General features: G+C 41.0%; 1 protein-coding gene across 8 annotated transcripts in view; it reads right to left on the reverse strand.

Annotated features, from left to right (window-relative positions):
- KANSL1L (KAT8 regulatory NSL complex subunit 1 like) overlaps positions 1–20336 on the reverse strand; it is a 321832-nt gene that overhangs the window by 85838 nt on the left and 215658 nt on the right. For all 8 annotated transcript variants that reach the window (XR_004539416.1, XR_004539417.1, XM_033944251.1 and 5 more), the window contains one exon: positions 1429–1480. Coding sequence is in view for 6 of the 8 variants with exons in the window: in XM_033944251.1 (XP_033800142.1) it covers positions 1429–1480 (52 nt within the window). In the remaining 2 variants the exon portion in view is untranslated. The remainder of the gene's footprint in view (positions 1–1428; positions 1481–20336) is intronic.

Raw genomic sequence — 20336 nt, forward strand, 5'->3', positions numbered from 1 at the left:
GGGATTTTTTGCCCATATCCCAGACCCACATCGGCTCCCCAGCCTTAGAAGACCTGGAGGCGCTGAGGCCTGAAGCTCCCGCACCCTTCCCAAGCATGCTGCTGGAATGGAGGGAAAGGATTTCTGCCTCAGAATTGCTCCAGATGGTCCGAACCACTAAATCTTCGGGCTGCCAGTTGGACAGACCCCAACTGAAACCTACGCCCCCTCAGAACTCCACATGACCGGGGACAGGAAAAATGCAGCTGCACCCTAATACCATGAGAGCTCTTAATTAGGATGCAATTAGCCTGCGCTTAAGCCTCTGACAAAGTCAGAAGGTAAGCAAGCTCCTAGGGGAACGAACTCCGAAAGGTGGCACACAGCAGGCTGGCCCCACAGATCCACACAAAGATTCCCTGTGATGTTGCAGTCCAGCTCCATGGAAAATGCTTCCTTTCCCAGACAGAGAACCTCTCTAGAAGAGGTCTCATGGCACCGAAGCACAAACTGAAGATGAAAAAGTAAGAAAAAAAAAAAAAAATCAGAGCAGAGCCTTTTGCACAGTTTGTTTGCAGAAATTGAAACTGAAGCGGGCTCGGTCTCTACTCAGTTAAATGGGAGGAGCACATGCAGAAAAAGTGTGGTTTTCTGCAATACCTGGTTCGCGGGTTGAAACTGAACACTTGTGGTACAGAATCTGGAGGGGTCATAACAGAAATATTGACTATACTCAGTCTACATCTTCTTTTGTTCTGGTGATATTATTGGGAAACTGTCTCGTTTCTCTACCTCCATCTGTTGAGTATGGAGATAAAACCCACTAATTTGCACTGTGCCAGATGGATGATAAGGAATAGTCTCTTCTTTAATGTGCCTATTATGAATTTTTAAGATTTTATGCTACAATATATTTAATTCATGATGCAATATAGTTAGTTTTAAGAATTACAAATCAGGAAAAAACAAGCCAAAACTGCAGATATGTACAAAGATGTAGGCAAACTTTATTGTGACAACCAAACTATATATTAAAACCTAGCGATTTTTACTATTCACAGTGACTCTCGGCGTTATATAACATCAGTTTGGCTTTATTATATACATTTGTTGTGACATATGTTTTTTCCTTTTTCTACCATGGACCCCTGATGAAGGTTGTCCGAAACACGGACCGTGTTGGGTCCCCTGTTTTGTAAAAAGGTTTTAATATATAGTTTGGTTGTCACAATAAAGTTTGTCTACATTGTTGTACATATCTGCAGTTTTGGCTTGTTTTTTCCTGGTTGGTTTTTTCACTGCAGACAAGGTTGGACTCCCCTCTTTTTGTTTCTGCTGCTTTGAGAATTACAAATCAAACATCAAGCATAGAATTCAGAATAAGACTTAAGAGACATTAACAAATTTAGATGAGGTGATTTATGTTGGAAAACGATATGCAATATGTACCTCTTCTTCTTCCACGTGAAGTCTCAGTGGCTGAATGTCAACAACTCTCCAGCTGATAAGGAGAGAAAATATAATTTTATAGCAGCAAAGGCAGTTAAACACACAGGTTCATGACAACTGAATTAGTGGTTTCTACCTGCTCTTATAGAACAATATTGTGCACATAATATAGAAAGATTAGGTTCTTACCTCGATAATCTTGTTTCTGTTAACATACACAGGAGTCCATACTTTAGCTGTTGATTCCCACTAATCGCAAATTTGCAGAAGGGTGTCAATTTAAGATCTTGAACTCCTTCCCTTCTGCAGTGGAGAACAACTCCTTGTTCAGTTGGTACCAAAGCAATCTAACTCCACTGAAATATTCTGTTCTGCTCTGAAATTTATGCAATAGAACAAAGATCAATAAACAGTTAACAATGCAACAATAAAGACCACATTAGGCATATGAGTAGCTAGGAATCAACCTGCGAAGTGCAAATGGAAAAGGGAGCCCCCCCTGTTCCTGTAGCAATGTCTCTGCTTAACCTTAGATACAGTAAAAAAGGTCCCGAGATTGACACTGGAAAAGTCTGAGGCAAAAATAAGGTGAATCAAGTTTGTGCAGGAATGGCTGTATGGACTCCTGTGTATATTAACAGAAACAAGATTATCGAGGTAAAAACCTAATCTTTTATTCTGTCACACATACACAGGAGTCTGAACTTTAGCTGAAATACCAAAGTAGTGCAACACGTTTAGGAAGGGACAGATGAGTCTGCCCTCAGAACAGAGGACCCAAAAACGACATCCTCTCGATTTGTCACATCTACTCTGTAGAATTTTGTAAAAGTGTAAAGAGTAGCCCAAGTAGCTGCTCTACAGATTTCATCAGATGAGACAGTCCGGGACTTCAACCAGGAAGCTGCTACACCTCGTCAAATGCGCTGCGATAGATAGGAGGCTGTTTCCCAAAGGCAATTTAAGCAGAAGAAATTGCTATGTGAATCAATCTGGCAAATGAGGGTTCTGAGGCTGGCTTGCCTCGAGTAGATGGTCAGTATAAAAAGATGATCAGAAAGTCTGGAATCATTAGTCTTCTCCAGATAAACAGGGCTCTGCACATATCCAAGCTTCCATAAGAGTCCTGTTTTGCCAAACCTGTAGGATGAAATGTGGGCAAACGAAGCTCCTGATTGACATGGAAGGCAGAAACTACCTTCAGAAGAAAGGAAGAAACTGTGCGCAGTGAAACATTCAACTCCTTGAAACAAAGAAAGGGTTCCCTAAAAGAGAGGGCCTGTAATTCTGAAATCCTTGTTGCCAAGACTATGTCAACCAAAAACACAATCTTAACCATAAGGTCCAACAGAGAAGATTCCGTCAGAGGATCATATGGAGCACGGGACAGGCCCCTTAGGACCATATTGAGGACCTAAGATGGGAACGGTCTGTGTAACAGGGATCTCAATCTGAAAGCCCCCTTCAAAAACCAAGTGACATCTGGGTGAGACACTAGAGACTACAAGCCTCTCCAAGCCCGAGATACCAGCTACCTGCACGTTAAGAGACAAAACTGCAAGGCCCTTTTTCAAGACCAGCTTGCTGAAATGCAAGGATCACCAAAATGGGAGCCCTCTGAGATTCCACCTGCTCCTTGGCATAACACAACTACAATGTCTTCCAGGTGTTATTGTAAGCCACAGCCATTGCGAGCTTCTCTGGCCCCAAGAATAGTAGTAACCACAACCTCCGAGTAATCCTTCTGAGTCAGGGCTACGCGCTCAAGAGCCATGCTTAAGACCAAAAGTGTTCTGGATTCTCCATGGGAGCCGAGCCTTGACTGAGTAGCCCTGGATGAACAGGCAGTTTCAGGCTTCTGCAGAGCCAGCCTGGAGCCATCAGAATCACCAGCCTCTGATGGATCGCTATCCTGCAAATGATCTAACCCACTAAGGCCCATGGCAGAAAAACAGAGAAGCTGCTCCATGGGTCAGGGCTAAACTAGGGTATCTAGCCTTCGCTTCCCCGCTCAACCCTTTGAATGTAGAAATGAACATTCTTGGCTGTGACCATTAGTTCCATGTACAGTTTGCCCCTACTCTGATCAATGAGGGAAAACACCCTCTGGGTCAGAATCTCTCCCCAGGCAAGAGTCTGCCTGCTACGAAAGTCGGCATGGACATTCTCTACCCCTGCCACATGGGCAGCTGAGAGAGCTTGCAAATGATGTTTCTCCCACTGGAATAATATCCATGCCTCCAGAAGAGGAGTGCTTCTGGTGCCTCTGTCTTTTAACATAAGCCACTGTGGTAGTATTGTCTGAAAACACCCCACTGCCTTCCCTGACAGGAAGGATGCAACTCCAGCAAGGCCAACCAAATGGCTCTGAGTTTCAGATGATTTATGAACCACTTTCTTTCTGAAGGGGACCACCTACCCTAGAGGGGACAGCAGCAGAGGTATACCCCTTGAGAAGGGCACCCCTGGAGCTACCAGCACAAGCTACGCTTTGCCCCTTAGTCCAGGGGAGCTGTATTTGCAGGGAGTGGCACTGTGGCGACCACCTGGACAGAAGAATACCGGAGTGGGCACATGTGAGCTCTTGCCCAAGGAACCACCTCTAGGGAAGATGCCATTGAGCTTAGCAGGTAATGTTAGGCCATGGGGGTCAGAAAATCCAAGATCTCCACGATCTGCTTCTTGAGTTTCTGTTTGCGAGGCTCGGGAAGAAAAACAGCACTGTGCCATATCAAAGCACATTCCCAGATATTCCAAGCACCGAGTCAGACAAAGGTGACTCTTGGAAGCCAACTATCCAACCCAGGAGGCTCACCACCAGCAGAAACGTATGCTGCCGTCCTCGAAAGAGGGGACCCTGATTAGTCAATCATCTAGGTAAGAACATACCTGGAAACTCATCCTGCGCAGGTGGGCTGATACAACTAGCATCTTGGGAAAGGTGCAGGGAGCCCTAGCTAAACCAAAAGGGAGCACCACAAACTGAAAGTGTTGCTGCAGAACATGAAATCTCAGATATTTCCTGTGATCCAGAAAAATGGGGATGTGCCTCCATCAAATCCAGAGAGGCAAGGAATTCTCCCAGGTACAATGAAGTATAAAGAGTATTTGCCTGAGTCTAACTCTTCTTCTGGAACTGATTCTATGATATGAATGTCTAAGAGTTGTTGCATTGTCGCTCAGATTCTGACTTCCTTCTCCGGCCAGGAAGTCGAGGAACAGATCTGGAGGGGGCCAAGAAAACTTGATCTTGTACCCTTCACAAATAACATCCAGAACCCAACAGTCGGACTAAATCTGTTCCTATTCCTTCAAGAAAGCTGACAGTCGCCCATCGATATGAGGAATAGAGGTTATTGTCCTAATGTCAATGTTGCTTCTTGGGGGCCAAAAGCCCATGGGCTGCTAGCACCTGTAACTGACAAATCTCTGTCTGGACCGCTGAAAGGGTCTCAAGATGAGTAGTGGAGGAAAACTTGCGGGATCTCCTAGAGGCTCCTGTTGTTCAGGAAGGATTTGGGACGGCAATCTGCCACACTCGCCATGACATCATCCAGTCCCTTGCCAAACAGCATCAGACCTTTGAAGCTGAATCGCCCATACAATGCCCAACCCACAGCAGAAATGGAGTAAGCTGAAACTTTACTCAGGACTCTGACGATGTCATAAAGAGCATTAGTCACATAATCCACTCTTTCCTTAAATACGTGAGGGACAGGAATTCCCCCAGCTCCAAGGAACTAGTACGCAATCTGGTTTGACAGGCCCATGCCACCCAAATAGCAACTGAGTATTGTTTGCCTACATTTGGATTATGCCTTTCTAGAAGTAAAACTGATGTTCAACACACTTTACATATTTATAAAATAGAGTATGCATTATATAAAAAAATAACAACCGACAGTCAAAAATATGTAGCAATGCATAATGAATAAAAGCATAATAATTCAAAATATAATCATATTATATTAAAATATAAAGCAAAATTGTTTACTGTAACAGGTATTCTCCACAGCTAGCCATATTAAATCAGACACACAAGTAGAATGAGATTAAATTCTTACTTTGATAATAATCTTTTCTAGTAGACAGATGTGTCATTCTGTGTTAAACAATGAACAATCAAAACAATCATGCCAAAAAGAAACATTAATGGAACTCAAATAGTACCCAAAGTGTCCTAGCAATACCCTTAGGGTCTGACTGGCATCCATCTGACAGGTTTGGATACAAACATTCTGAGTGAGACAGACAGTCGCAGGAAATACATTACAGGGTGGGGGTCCAGAATGACATACCTAGAAAAGATATTAGCAAGGTAAGAACCCAATCTCTTTCTCTAGTGCAATAGGTTTGTCATTTTAGACAGACGGTATGTACAAAAGCCTTTCCAGAAAACTATGGCGGGACCACTGTGCTAGCTCGTAACACTGAGGACTCAAAGGTGGAATCCTCACTTGCCACTACATCCACTCTGTAAAACGTGGAAAATGTATCTAGAGTGGACCAAGTCACTGCCCTACAAATCACCTTAAGGGAGACCGCCTGAGCTTCTGCCCATGATGAAGCTACGCTTCTACTTAAATGTGCTTTTTTGTAAACAGGGGACTGTTTCCCACAAACAGTAGATGCCGATAAAATGGCCCTATGGATCCATCTGGAAATCTTGGCCTTGGAAGCAGGCATACCTTGTCTAGCTGGATTTGTAAGCACAGAAAGATGATCAGATAGCCTGAACTCATTGTTGATCTCAAGATATCAGAGAAGCACTCTTTAACGTCCAACTTCTTCAGAATCCGGTCCTTTTTTCTTGGAACCTGTGGACTGGAACACTGGCAATATGACTTCAAGATTAACATGGAACGCTGACACAACCTTCGGCAAAAAGGATGGAATGGTGCATAAAGACTCCAGCTTCAGTAAATTTTAGGACAGGCTCGCCGCAAGAAAGGGCCTATAACTCTGAGACCCTTCTCACTGAGATAATAGCCACTAGAAAAACCATTTTGAGCAGCAGATCCATCAAAGACGCTTTCTTTAGCTTCTTGAATGGATCCTGGCTGAGACCCTGCAAAACTACATTAAGATCCTAAGAAGGGAATGGAGGACTCGCTGGCCTGACGTGCAGTGCTCCCTTTAGGAATCTGGCTACTTCTGGATAAGACATTAGGGTAGTTCTTCGGTCTCAAGCCCTAAAACAAACGAGTCCCGCTACTTGAACTATAAGGGACACCACTGAGAGTCTCTTGCCAAGGCCAGCTTGGAGGAAGGCTAACACCAGAACGGAGCAGAGAAAGTCTCCTCTTTATCCTTGATGCACCAGTGCTGGAAAGTTTTCCAAGCCTTTGCATAGACAGAACCCGTTGTTGGCTTTTCAGACCTGAGCAGAGTAGCAATGGCTACTCTAATCTAATCTAATCTTCAGTTTATGTACTAAATCCTTTCCTGAAGGAACTCGATTCAGTTTACAATTAATTAAAAAATAAATATTACTTGCATTCTAATGCCTCGAGCTTAAGAGCCATGCCATAAGAGCAAAGCAATCTAGATCTTCTATGACTACTGGTCCTTGAGACAGGAGGTACAGTTGAACACGTAGCCAGAGACTGGAACCTATTTTGAAAGCGAACTAGATCAGCACAGCCAATCTGGAGCCATGAGAATGACCTTACCCCGATTGTTTGTGATCCTGTGGAGGATTCTTCCTATCATGGGCCAAGAAGAGAACATATACAACAGCTTGCTCTGTGGCCACAGCTGAACAGAGCATCTAGACACGTGCTTCCAGGCTTGACAAGCAACTGAAAAATCTTTCTGTATTCTTTTTTTTATTTTTTTATTTATGAATTTTTTAAAAATTTTAACAAGCATTACAATCTTGTACAGAAAAGTACAATCAAGAAAACATATCATTGATTATTCTCAAACTTGAAAATAAATCAAAATTACATCAAGATTACATAAAAGGCAATGAATCCAACTTAATCGTACACTAGTCCTCAACAATGGATCCAAGATTAAGGAATTAGGAGTAAATATAGTACAATAAGAAATTTAACCAAAACACGTCATCTGATGCTGAAAGAGAGCTTAATTAATCAAGACACAGATGTTTCTCCTTTTTCAAGGCGCTTCATAGAGAGGAAAGCAGTCAGATGAGACGGTTCTGTATTCTTGTTTTGCACAGTTGCCATGAGATTGAATTGGGCAAATCCGGCGACGAACAATGGTTTGGAAGGCTGCCATAGTGTGCCCAATCACCCGGATCCAGTGCCTGTCTGCTAATGAAATCGGCTTGGACATTGTACACTCCCGCTTTATGCGCTGCTGAGCATGCCTGAAGATGAAACTCTCTGCTTAATGGAACAGTAAGCGGGCTTCCATATCCAGCTGGACACTCTTGGTGCCCCCTCTGGCGATTCACATAGCCGATGATGCCAAACTAAGTAATGTAGTGGGCAAATGCACAACGGACGAAGATTCAATGCCCAACAACATGATGCATGACCTACTCCTACTGGAGCGCTGGTCTAGGACCTGGCAACTTAGCTTCAATGCCAAAAAATGCAAAGTCATGCACCTAGGCAACCATAATCCATACAAGACTTATACCCTTAATGGTGAGATCCTAACAAGAACGGTAGCAGAACGGGACTTGGGGGTGATCGTCAGTGAGGACATGAAGGCTGCCAGTCAGGTAGAGCAGGCCTCATCCGAGGCAAGACAGATCCTAGGTTGCATACGCAGGGGTTTCGTCAGCCGTAAGCCGGAAGTCATTATGTCATTGTATAGATCCATGGTGAGGCCCCATCTGGAATACTGTGTGCAATTCTGGAGGCCACATTATCGCAAAGATGTGCTGAGATTGGAGTCGGTTCAGAGAATGGCCACCCGGATGGTCTAGGGACTCAAAGATCTCCCGTACGAAGAACGGTTAGACAAACTGCAGCTATACTCGCTCGAGGAGCGCAGAGAGAGGGGGGACATGATCGAGACATTCAAGTATCTCATGGGCTGCATCGAAGCGGAAGAAGATATCTTCTTTTACAAGGGACCCACGGCAACAAGAAGGCATCCGTGGAAAATCAGAGGCGGGAAACTACGAGGTGACACCAGGAAATTCTTTTTCACTGAAAGAGTGGTTGATCGTTGGAATAGTCTTCCACTGCAGGTGATTGAGGCCAGCAGCATGCCTGATTTTAAGGCCAAATGGGATCGACATGTGGGTTCTATTCACTAGGCAAAGGTAGGGGTGGGTCATTAGGGTGGGCAGACTAGATGGGCCGTAGCCCTTATCTGCCGTCTATTTCTATGTTTCTATGTTATCACAGTAGCATTGTCTGAGAAGACTCTGACCACTTGCCCTTCCAGAGTCTTCATCAAATTCTACAAAGCCAGCTGAATGGCTCAAAGCTCTAGCCTGTTGATCGACCACTTTCTCTGGGTGGACAACCAATGTCCCTGAATCGGATTATGGCTGCAGTGCATCCCCTGGCCGAACAGGCTGGCATCAGTTGTCAGAATTAACCAGGAAGCCATGCAGAGGGGTATTTCCTTGGCCAATGGTGGAGGATGAAGCCACCAGTCCATCCTGGCCCGAGTTTCCAGAGTCCAGGGAAGGGGTACCTGTAGGGAATCCTATTGAAGTGACCAACATGATAACAATGCGTTTTGAGATGCATTTGAGCCTTTGCCCAGGGAACCTCTATAGTGGCCGCCATGGAACCTAACATTTGGAGATAGTGCCACGCAGATGGAGATGGCTTGGCTAGCAAGTTCAATATCTGAGTGCAAATCTTCTCTCTGCGTGTCTCTGATAGACAGACATGGCCAAATATCATATTGAAGACACCCAGGTATTCGAGGGACTGAGACGGAGTAAGCTGGCTCTTTCAGAAATTCATTATCCAACCCAGGTTCTACAGAACTCAGACCATATGACCTACTGCTTGTTCTCCTTCAGCGAATGATGGAGCTCTGATCAGACAGTCATCTAGGTATGGATGAACTTGTAAGCCCATCTTGCGCAGGTGGGCAGCCACTACTACCATCATTTTGGTGAAAAGTATGAGGTGCTGCTGTCAGTCCAAAGGGAAGGGCCGAGAACTGGCAATGGTTTTCCAGAACATGAAACCTCAGGAATGTTCTGTGGCTGGAAATATGGGAATATGCAAATAGGCCTGTCAGATCCAGAGAGGCTAGGAACTCCCCCAGTGCAACCACCACTATGACAGGTTGAACTGTCTCCATGCGAAAGCGTGAAACTTTGAGTGCTGCATTGACATATGATCCTGAATGGGTCTCCAGTTCTCTGAGCCTTTCTTTGGCATGATGAAGTATATGGAGTATCTGCCCGAGCTCGAATCTTTGGGCAGCATAGTCTCTATTTCTTGAATGTCAACCTCCATACTGTGACCTCAACCCTGCTTGCCCCACTGAGAAGTCCACAAACCAGTCCATTAAGGGCCAGGCAAATTCAACTCTGTAACCGCTCTGAATGATTTCCAGTACTCAACAGTCCGATGCTATCTGTACCCAGGCCTGCATAAAGTCCGAGAGCCGCCCCCCCTATCTTGAGGGGAACCGCTCCGGACCTGGCATCATTCATTGTGTCTTTTTGGAGATGGAAGTAGGGTGAGAACTGTTGTGGCCTGACTTTGCCTGGGTCCTTAATACCTCTGTCTGAACCCTTAAAAGGATCTCTGAGAAGTGGTTCCTCCTGAGTACTGCTGAAAACACCTGGAGCCACAAAAATTAGAGTGCCCTGAACCTCTAGAGGTTCTGGGTCTACTGTCAGACGAAGATTTTGGTCAACGATCTGTTACGCTTGTCATGAGATCATCCAGTCCCTTACTGAACAACATTTGCCCCTTGAAAAGAAGTCTTCTGAGAGTAGCCTTGGAGGTGAAATCATCAGCTCATTGCTGATCCAGAGCATTTTGAAAGCTGAAACTTTGCTCATGACTATTATTGTCATACAGGGCATCCACCACGTAATCCACCCTCACATTCTAATCAAACTAAACAATTAGAAGTATTGAGGTTTCACTTGTCACTACAGTTCAAAAGTGAATCTTGAACCAAAAAAAAAAGGAAGATTAGGTTCTTACCTCATTAATTTTCTTTCTGTTAGAAGACATAGAACTCTGTACTGTAACCATTGCTTCTTCTTAGTCATGAACTTTGCAGAAGGGTGTCACTCAAAATCTTCCAACTCCTCCCCTTCTACACTGGAGGACAGTTCCCTCTTCAATTAGTACAAAGCAATCAAACTTCAATGAAACAGAAGAAAGGCATGGAGCACTTCCCCAGTGACAAACCACATTCTATTCTGTTCTAAAACTTATGACAAAAGAACAATGCTTAACAACAATCAAAAATGACCAATGAAGCAACCTGCTAAATGCAACTAGGAGAACCTATAGGAACCCCAAAGGATAAAGGAAATAAATAATTTTGTCTCTTTGTAATCTTAAAGATAGGAGAAGACATCTCATGATGGACACTGGCAAAGTCCGAGGCAGAAATCAGGCGAATCAACAGCCTGCCTAGGACAGACTGTATGGAACCCTATTGTCTTCTACTAGGAAGATTAACTACATAAGAACCTAATCATCCATTCTGTTGCAAAGACATAGGATTCTGTACTGTAGCTGGCGTACCAAAGCAGTGGCAGACATCTAGGAAAGGACAGATGAGCCTGCCTAAAGAACTGAGGACCCAAAAGCGGCATCCTCTTGAGCCACCACATCCATTCTGTAGAACCTTGTAAAAAAGTGTGGAGAATAGACCAAGTAGCTGGTCTAGAGATTTCATCAAGAGAAACAGTCCGAGACTTCACCCAGTTTGCTGCCATGTCTCTAGCTGAGTGTGCAGCAATGGAGATAGGAGGCTATTTTCCACAGGCAACATAGGAAGAAGAATTTGCCATATGAATCCATCTAGCAATCGAAGTCTTGGAAGCTGGCTTGCCCCGTCTTGATTAACTGGTCAGTACAAGAGGTGGTCGAAGAGGTGGGAATTAGAGAATATAAACCTAGGTTCCCTGGTCCGCATTCTGCTGCTCTAATCATTAGACTGACACTTTGGGCATTTTATTTTGGCAAGTTATGCAAAATGCTTGCAAACAATATTATATAACTCTGAGAAAGGAAAATTAAGCTAATATAAGACATTAAAAGCTAGAAATTTGGTGGTTTGTACCTGAAGGGAGAGCCAAGTAATCTCTTCTCTGTCCCCATCTGAAGTGAAGACTCTCGCCCGCCTGCTCAACTCCCTCCCTCATGAGGACTCCCACTGCCTGCTCATCTCCCTCTGTCCCCTTATCTTCACTGGCGCTTTTTAGTTTTAACAAGCAGCCGGAGCCTGAAGTCTTGTGCGGCTGCCAAAAACTTCTCCTTTGATGCAACTTTCTGTTTCTGGTTGCGTCAGAGGAGAACTTTCTGGCAGTTGCACACGACTTCAAGGCTCTGGCTGCTTTTTAAGAGAAAACTAAACAGCACCAACAAAGGTAAGGGGGAAAGAGGGAGATTACCGGACCACGATTGGAAGAAGGGAGGGAGCTGCTGGACCATGCGATCGTCACATTCCCTCAATTAACTGTGGGGACGAGACCATTCATTGCTCCGCGGGGCGGTGAATGGCCTAGGCATCGTACATGCAGTGACCAGATTTTTGTCGTCCCCATTTCAGCGGGTAACAGTCACCGTGTCATTCTCTAGTGGGAATTATTAGTCCTCTCCAGATAGTAGAGCAGGACTCTGCGCATCCAACCTCCACCTGCTTCACTGAACCGGTGAGATGGAAAGCAAGTAAGTGGATTTCTTGATTGAAATGGAAGGCAGAAACTACCTTTGGCAGAGAAAATGGTACAGTACGCAAAGAAACAATGGAATCTGTAAATCTGAGAAACTATTCTCTACAGGAGAGAGCCTGTAACTCTGAAATCTGCCTTGCTGAGACTTTGGCAACCAAGAACACAGTCTTTAAAGTAAAGTCCAAGAGAGATGCGTCTGGCAGGGGCTCATATGGAGCATAAGAGAGACCCCTAAGAACAATGTTAAAGTTCCAAGACTGAAACAACTTATGCAACAGGAAACGTAATCTGAGCATCCCTCTCAAAAATAAATGACATCTGGGTGAGACACCAGTGATTGCATACCTCTCCGAGTCCGAAAGCATGAGAGGCCAGCTATCTGTACCTTGAGAGATGAAACTACAAGGCTGTTTTCTAGACTGGCTTGAAGGAATGCTAGAATTACCAGGATGGGAGCCCTCTCAGGCTCCATCTGTTCTTTAGTGCACCATAACTGGAAGGCCTTCCAGGTCTTCGCATAAGCTGCAAATGTCACAGGCTTCTTGCTCTCAGGAGGGTCAAGACGACTACCTCTGAATAACCCTTCAGAGATAGGATCGTGCACTCATGAGCCATGCCATAAGACCAAAGCACTCTGGATTCTCCATAGGGACTGGATCCTGGCTGAGCAGACTGGGATAAGAACAGAAGAATAGCCTTACTGGGTCAGCCCAATGGTCCATCAAGCCCAGTAGCCCGTTCTCACAATGGCCAATCCAGGTCACTAGTACCTGGCCAAAACTCAAAGAGTAGCAACATTCCATGTTACCGGTCCAGGGAAAGCAGAGGCTTCCCCTGTGTCTTAACAGACTATGGACTTTTCCTCCAGGAATTTGTCCAAACATTTCTTAAAACCAGCTACACTATCCGCTTTTACCAAAACCTCTGGTGTACCAGATCCACATACCAAGGACAGTGAGGCCAGTTCATAGAAACCAGGATTACTATCCCCGGGTGGCTCGCTCTTCTGCAGATTATCCGGCCCACCATGGCCCACGGTGGAAACAAGAGTAGGAGCTTTGTGGGACATGGCTGAAAGAGAGTATGTCCAGCCATGCATTCCTTAGTTCGGCTTCTCAACTGTAGAAGTGATCTGCTTCCGTGTTCTTGGCTGCAGCCATGAAATCAATGTCCGGTCGGCCTCATTGCTGCATGATGAGGGAGAATGCCTTCTAGGACAGAGATCACACCCCCAGAACCCGAGTCTGCCTGCTGAGAAAGATGGCCTGGACGTTCTCTACCCTGCCACATGGACAGTTGAGAGTCTTGTAAATGGACTTCTGCCCACTGAAGCAACATCTATGCCTCCAGGTATATGGGAGTGTTTATGGTGCCTCCTTGTCTGTTCATATAAGCTACTGCTGTGGCGCTGTCTGAAAACACCCCGACAGCCTTTTGTCAGGAAAGATTGAAACTCCTTCAGTGCAAGACAAATGGCTCGCAATATCAAAAGGTTTACTTACCACTTGTTCTCTGACCAGGTCCATTTGCCCTGAAGAGGGTGACCATAGCAGTGGGCTCCCCAGCTGCTCAAGCTGGCGTTGGTCATGAGGGTCACCCATGAGGTCATTCTGAGAGGGTTACCTCTTGATAAGGTCTCTCCCTAAAGCCACCATGAGCTGCATTTTAACCCTGAAGTCCAGGGGAGATGTATCTGCAGGGAGTGCCACTGCGATGACCACTTGGAGAGCAGAGAGTCTCGGAGAGGATGCATATGTGCTCTTTCCCAGGCCATTAAGTCCAGCACCTGCAGGTAATTGCAAGCCACGGGACTTAGTAAGGCCAATATCTCGGATCTGTTTCCTGAGCGTCTGTTTGCGTGGCTCAGGACAAAAAACACAGCCTTGAGCTGTGTAAAAATGAACTCCCAGAAATTCCAAGGACTGAGTCAGCTGAAGCTTCCCAGAAGTTTAGGGGCGTGGCTTAGCGCGCACACAAAATGGATGTGTGATCGCGACGCTCCTCTCAACTAGGCAACGGTTGTTAAAAAAAAAGTTTTCCCCTTCAAGCCGATTTCGGCGAAAATATCGAAAAGAAGAGCGGGAGCATGGCAAGCACCCGACAAAATAAAAACGAAACTGGTGGGTCGGCGAAAAGGCAGAAGCAGGATCAAATTACCCCGAGTAAGGTTCCGCTTCCTACTGAAGAGTCAGAGGAGTTAAGCAAAGCCGAAGTTATGGAGGAACTAAGGCAAATTAAACAAATGCTGAAAGAGACTGTGAGTACTATGGCTGAAATGAAGGAAGAAATACTGAATATCCACAGACAAATGGAAATAACTAATAAAAGAACAACAGAGTTAGAAGCTAAAATGGAGGGTTTAGAATGTGAAGGAAAAAGATGTAAAAATGACAGTTTGGAACTTATTCAATTGAAAAGTCAGCTGGAAGATTATGAAAACCGAGGAAGAAGAAAGAATATAAAACTTTTTGGAATGCAGGAAAATTTGGAAGGGGAAAATGCCATACAATTCTTAGAAAATCTAATTCCTAAAATACTGCAGTTGGATTTCAAACAGCCTTTGGAAATAGAAAGGGCTCACAGGATTCCAATAAAAAATATGGAAAATCAAGGGAGACCAAGACCATTAATATTCAAGATGTTAAGATACCAGCAAGTAATAGAAATTTTAAATGCTGCCAAGAAAGATAAAAATTTAAATTATAAAGGATACAAAATATGGTTTTTGCCAGATTTTGCTAAAAATACAGCAAACATTAGGAAGAAATTCCTGGATCTGAGACCTCAATTAAAGGAAAAAGGATATAAATATGGGCTATATTACCCAGCAAAAATGAGGGTATCTTGTGGGGATAAATCTCTGTATTTTGTACACCCGGAAAAGCTAAAGACCTTTCTTTCAAAATCAGAACCTATGTCATTTTAGCACAATGGAAGTTGAAATAAAAAGAAAAATATTAAGACTGGATTGATGATATTGAGCAAAATGTTTAGTGTAAAGAAATATGAGACTTTGGAATGTTGAAGAAAGAAGAATATGAAATAAAGAACAGGAAATAAAATGGACAAGGGAAAAAGACAATAAAAGAAAATAAAGAAGAAAAAGCAAGAAGGATGGACTGGGAAGTCATGAGACTGAACTTTAAGAGATTGAGGAATGGTTGGCTGGAGTAAAGAGTGAACAGAAAAGGATAAAGAACTTGAATATTTAACAAAAGGAGAAAACTGAAGAATGGACAAGATAATATTACAAATGGGAAGAAGAAGAAAGCAGAATGGATAGACTATAAGGATATTAAATAAAATGACAATTGGCAGTCAAGAGACTTAAGGGAAGATGGATATAGCTAAGAAATAAATATGAAAGTTAATTTAATAAGTCAGTAAATGTAAAGTAAAGAATAAAAAGACAACAAAAAGAAAAATGTAGAATGGATTAATTATAGACAGAAAAATATATGACATTTAGATACAAGTAAAGTAAAAGAAAATAAATAATATATAAGAAAGATACATAATATGAATTTAATGGTAATTCAAGGAAATGACTAAAAAATCAAATGTAAAATTTGATTTTGTAATTTTATAGTATTAAAAGAATTGGATTTTAATTGGAAAAAAGGAGAAAAAAAAAATTTAATTATAAAATGAAAAATTTATTTTTCAGAAGGAAATAAAATGGTATATATATATAGAAGATAAAAATTATAAAATTGTAAACAATTTTTAAAAAGAAGTATATGAAGATATGGATATTTGTTTTTAGGTATTAAAAAGATGATAGGGAATGTTAGATTAGAATGTATGAGATATAGAAAAATGATAATAATTTATTAAATATATGTTTATGATAACAATTTGTTATATGAAGTAAAATATGGGAGAAATGAATTTAAAGATTGGTGAGAAGATAAAGATACATTAATGGAATGTTAGGAGTTAAATATGGTTATGTGACCAAAGATTAACAGATAGTGAATGTAAAAGTTAAAAAAAAAAATAAAAAATTTGTATGATTAGAAGAGAGATATACTAAGATACATTGTGGAAGGTTAATGAGTTTGTCTTAAGAAATGATAAAGGGGTTATTAATAAATATTGGTTGCCTAGGGGGGAGGGGGAAGTTGGGGTTGCTGTTCCAATGTGTGTCCTTAAGCAGTCATTATACTGGGGGGGAAAGGGTGGGAAAAAGATGGGCTTTAAAGGTATTACTAGAATGATTAAGGAAAAGATTAACAAGGGATTGGGTATTTTAGGGATAAAAATGTGTGTCATTGAGAGTAGTTCTTTAGATCTTAACTATGAAAGAAGAAGGGAAGAAGATTATGATGAGAAGTTTAAAATATATTATGTCTTTTAAGATATTTTCTATTAATGTTAATGGCCTGAATCATGTAATCAAAAAGAAAAAGATATTAGCATTTTTAAAAAAGCAAAATGCGGATGTTTATCTGCAGGAGACTCATCTGAATATAAAGGAATCACAGAAACTAATGGGTGGGTGGGTGAAGGAATGTTTTTTTGCTCCAGCAGTAGGTAAAAAATCAGGGGTAGCAGTGGTTACATATTAATATAAGTATGGGAAATAATACCCTGACGTTGTTCAATATATATGCCCCTAATTCGAATCAATCAGAATTTTTTAAAAAATTGCAGAATATGTTGTTACCACTGGCTGCTTCTAATTTAGTAGTGGCTGGAGATTTTAATGCTGTAATGGATCCATTATTGGATAAAAAACCAGGTAAAAGTATAAAATCTTTAGGTTTAGATAATTTGGCTCAATCATGTGATTTGAAGGATATATGGCGTATTCTTCATTTTAATGATCAGGAATTTTCATTTTGTTCACAGGTTCATAAATCATTTTCAAGAATAGATTATATTTTTATTTCATCACATAAGGTGCAACAAGTGATTAAGGCTTCCATAGATCCTATTATTTCGGATCATGCGGAAATATGGATAGAATTACAATTAGATCAATTAGAGAATAGAATACCTCTTTGGAGATTTGATAATGCATTGCTTGTGGATGACAAATTTTTGGAAAATTTTAAAACACAAATTAATGATTTTTTCCAAATAAATTTAGTGGAGGATACATCTATTGAAAATGTATGGGACGCATTTAAAGCGACCATGAGAGGTCATATTATATCTTATTCGGCTTTTATTAGGAAACAGATTAAAATGCAGTATATAGAGTTAGAAAAAGAAATTAAAATATTAGAAACTAAATTGGTAAGTAAATGGGAACATGAGGTATTGCAAGCTCTTTTGAAAGCAAAAGGTAAATGTAATGAATTAGCTTCAAAAATGATAAGAAAAGATTTGTTTTCCAAGCAGACAATGTATTATGGAAACTCTAATTTCAAAATGTCCTTTCCCCATATTTACTAAATTTATATCAGACACAACTTATAAAAGGTGATATTACAGGTACTATGGCTGAATCAGTAGTAATTGTTTTGCCTAAGCCAAATAAAGATCCTACTTTGGTTTCGAACTACAGGCCTATATCTTTAATAAATGTGGATAATAAATTATTGGCGAAAATTTTGGCTTTGAGATTAGCCAAAGCTCTCCCACATATTATAGACACGCATCAGACTGGTTTTGTTGCTAAAAGGCATTCCTCTAATAACTCTAGATTATTGTTTCATATGTTAAATTTATCAAAAAAAGTGGATGAACCGGCTTTTACAGTTTCATTGGATGCAGAAAAAGCGTTTGATAGGGTAGAATGGGAATTTATGTATCAAGCTTTAGAATGGTTTGGTATAGGTTCTGGATTTATACAAATGGTAAAAACATTGTATAGCTTCCCGATTGCAAGATTAAATATTAATAATAAGTTATCTGAAGGTTTTAAATTGCAGAGGGGAGTTAGACAAGGTTGTCCTTTATCTCCTTTGTTATTTGATGTTGTATTAGAACCCTTATTGTTAGCAATACAGCAAGCAAGGGGGATACAGGGTATTCCATATTCTGATATGGAATATAAAATTTCGGCATATGTGGATGATATTTTACTTTATTTGAGAAATCCAGAGTCTACCTTATCTTGTCTATTAGAATTAATTGATACGTTTTGTAAATTTTCAGGTTATAAAATTAACTGGAGTAAGTCGGAAATTATACCCTTAAATGTTCATTGTGTAAAAGGACTATCTGATGATTTTTCGTTCATATGGAAGGAAGAAGGATTTAAATATCTTGGCATTCAAGTTAAAAATACAATTGAAGATACTGTAAATGAAAATGAAAAATTTGTATTAAAAAGAGTTACGGAGTTGTGTGAGCAATGGAATCCATTACATATTTCTTGGTGGGGGAGAGTTCAAACTATCAAAATGATGATGTTGCCTGTAGTTTGTTACCAAATGAGTATGATACCTATTTATTTTCAGGGGTCCTTTTATAAAAAGCTTAATAGCATTTTAACAAAATTTCTTTGGCTTGGTAAAATACCTAGAATAGCTTTAGTAACTTTGCAAAAATCAATTAAGGAGGGAGGGGTAAATTTTCCAAATTTTTATAGGTACCATCAAGCCTATATTTTACGTCAGGGTATGTATTGGATCCTCCCAGAACTTATAGATAATGCACCGGATTGGTTGTATTTGGAATGGCGCCTTATGTTTCCCCTAAATTTAGTTCATCTGCCAAGTATCAACATGCCTAGAAGATACAGAGAAAATAGGATATTAATGGATACTTGGAAAACGTTGAGGTTTATTAGTAAATTAACACCTATCCCAATAAACAAGTCAACTAATCAGTCTTTATGGATAAACTCCAAGATCAAAATTGGCGGAGCTCAAATCCTTTGGAAGAACTGGATAATTGCAGGCATTCGGTCTCTAAATGATGTTATTTCAGAAGGTAAACTGCTGGAATTTTCACAATTGCAACATAGATTTGGTCTTAGTAAAACACAAAGTTTTAAATGGTTGCAATTGAAGCAGGCCATTCAGGTTGGGTTCCATGAGTGGAAAACATTGAATAATCAATATAGTTTAGAGTTCTTATGTTTCCAAGCAGACTTCCTAGGGCATCAAGCCGCATTGTGGTATAAATTAATATCTGGATATTTGAATAAAAAACCAAAAAATGGTCTAAGAGACATTTGGAGCATTGAGATTAAGCATCAAATTATTGCATCTCAATGGCCACTAATTTGGTCTTGGAGAATGAGATGTACAGTGTCAGCATCTATGAGACAAACTTGGTTCTTTTTATTACATAGAGCATTTTGGACCCCTACACGTTTGCAAAAATTAGATAGTTCTAAGTCCAATAAATGCTGGCACTGTAATCTGGAACCTGGGAAATTGGATCATTTACTGTATCATTGTCCATACATTAAAAGTTTTTAGAATGCAATTTGGCCACAAATTAATAAATTGATGGAAAATCATGTAGCAATATCATATGATACAGTGTTATTTGGAATGATGATGAGGAAAAAAAGTCAAATTTCACCAGAAAATAACAAGCTTTTATTAGTCATGACAGGGGTTGCCATTCAGCATATAACCAATAACTGGAAGAATCATAGAAACCTTAATTATACATTTTGGTGGAATACAATTTATCATATATTCAAAATGGAAAGAGCAATAGCAATACAAAGAGGGACATATCCTAAATTTATAAAAATATGGGGGCCATTAGTAAGATTTCTCTTCTTCTTTTCGATGTCTTCTTTATGGCACATATAGAGGGGGGTAGTGTAAATAATTTTACACAACATATTATAATATGGTATACAATATGTATAAGGTGATTGAAAAGTACTTGAAGGGTGGGGGAGGGGATAAAAATATGTTTAGAATATTATGTACTAGATATAAAAGTGATAGTGTATTCTTTATTTGTAATTCAATATTTCGTACACTTCATGTAAAATATGAAAATGAATAAAGAATTTAAAAAAAAAAAAAAAAAAAAAGCTTCCCAGAAGTTTGATTATCCAACCAAGTCTCTGGAGAAGATCTATCATCTGTTGTACCACATATTCACCTTCTTGACAAGAGAGCCCAGATAAGCCAATTGTCCAGGTAAGGATGCACCTGTATACGCCCAT

This window comes from Geotrypetes seraphini, chromosome 5 (genome assembly GCF_902459505.1).
Source record: "Geotrypetes seraphini chromosome 5, aGeoSer1.1, whole genome shotgun sequence".
Taxonomy (NCBI): domain Eukaryota; kingdom Metazoa; phylum Chordata; class Amphibia; order Gymnophiona; family Dermophiidae; genus Geotrypetes; species Geotrypetes seraphini.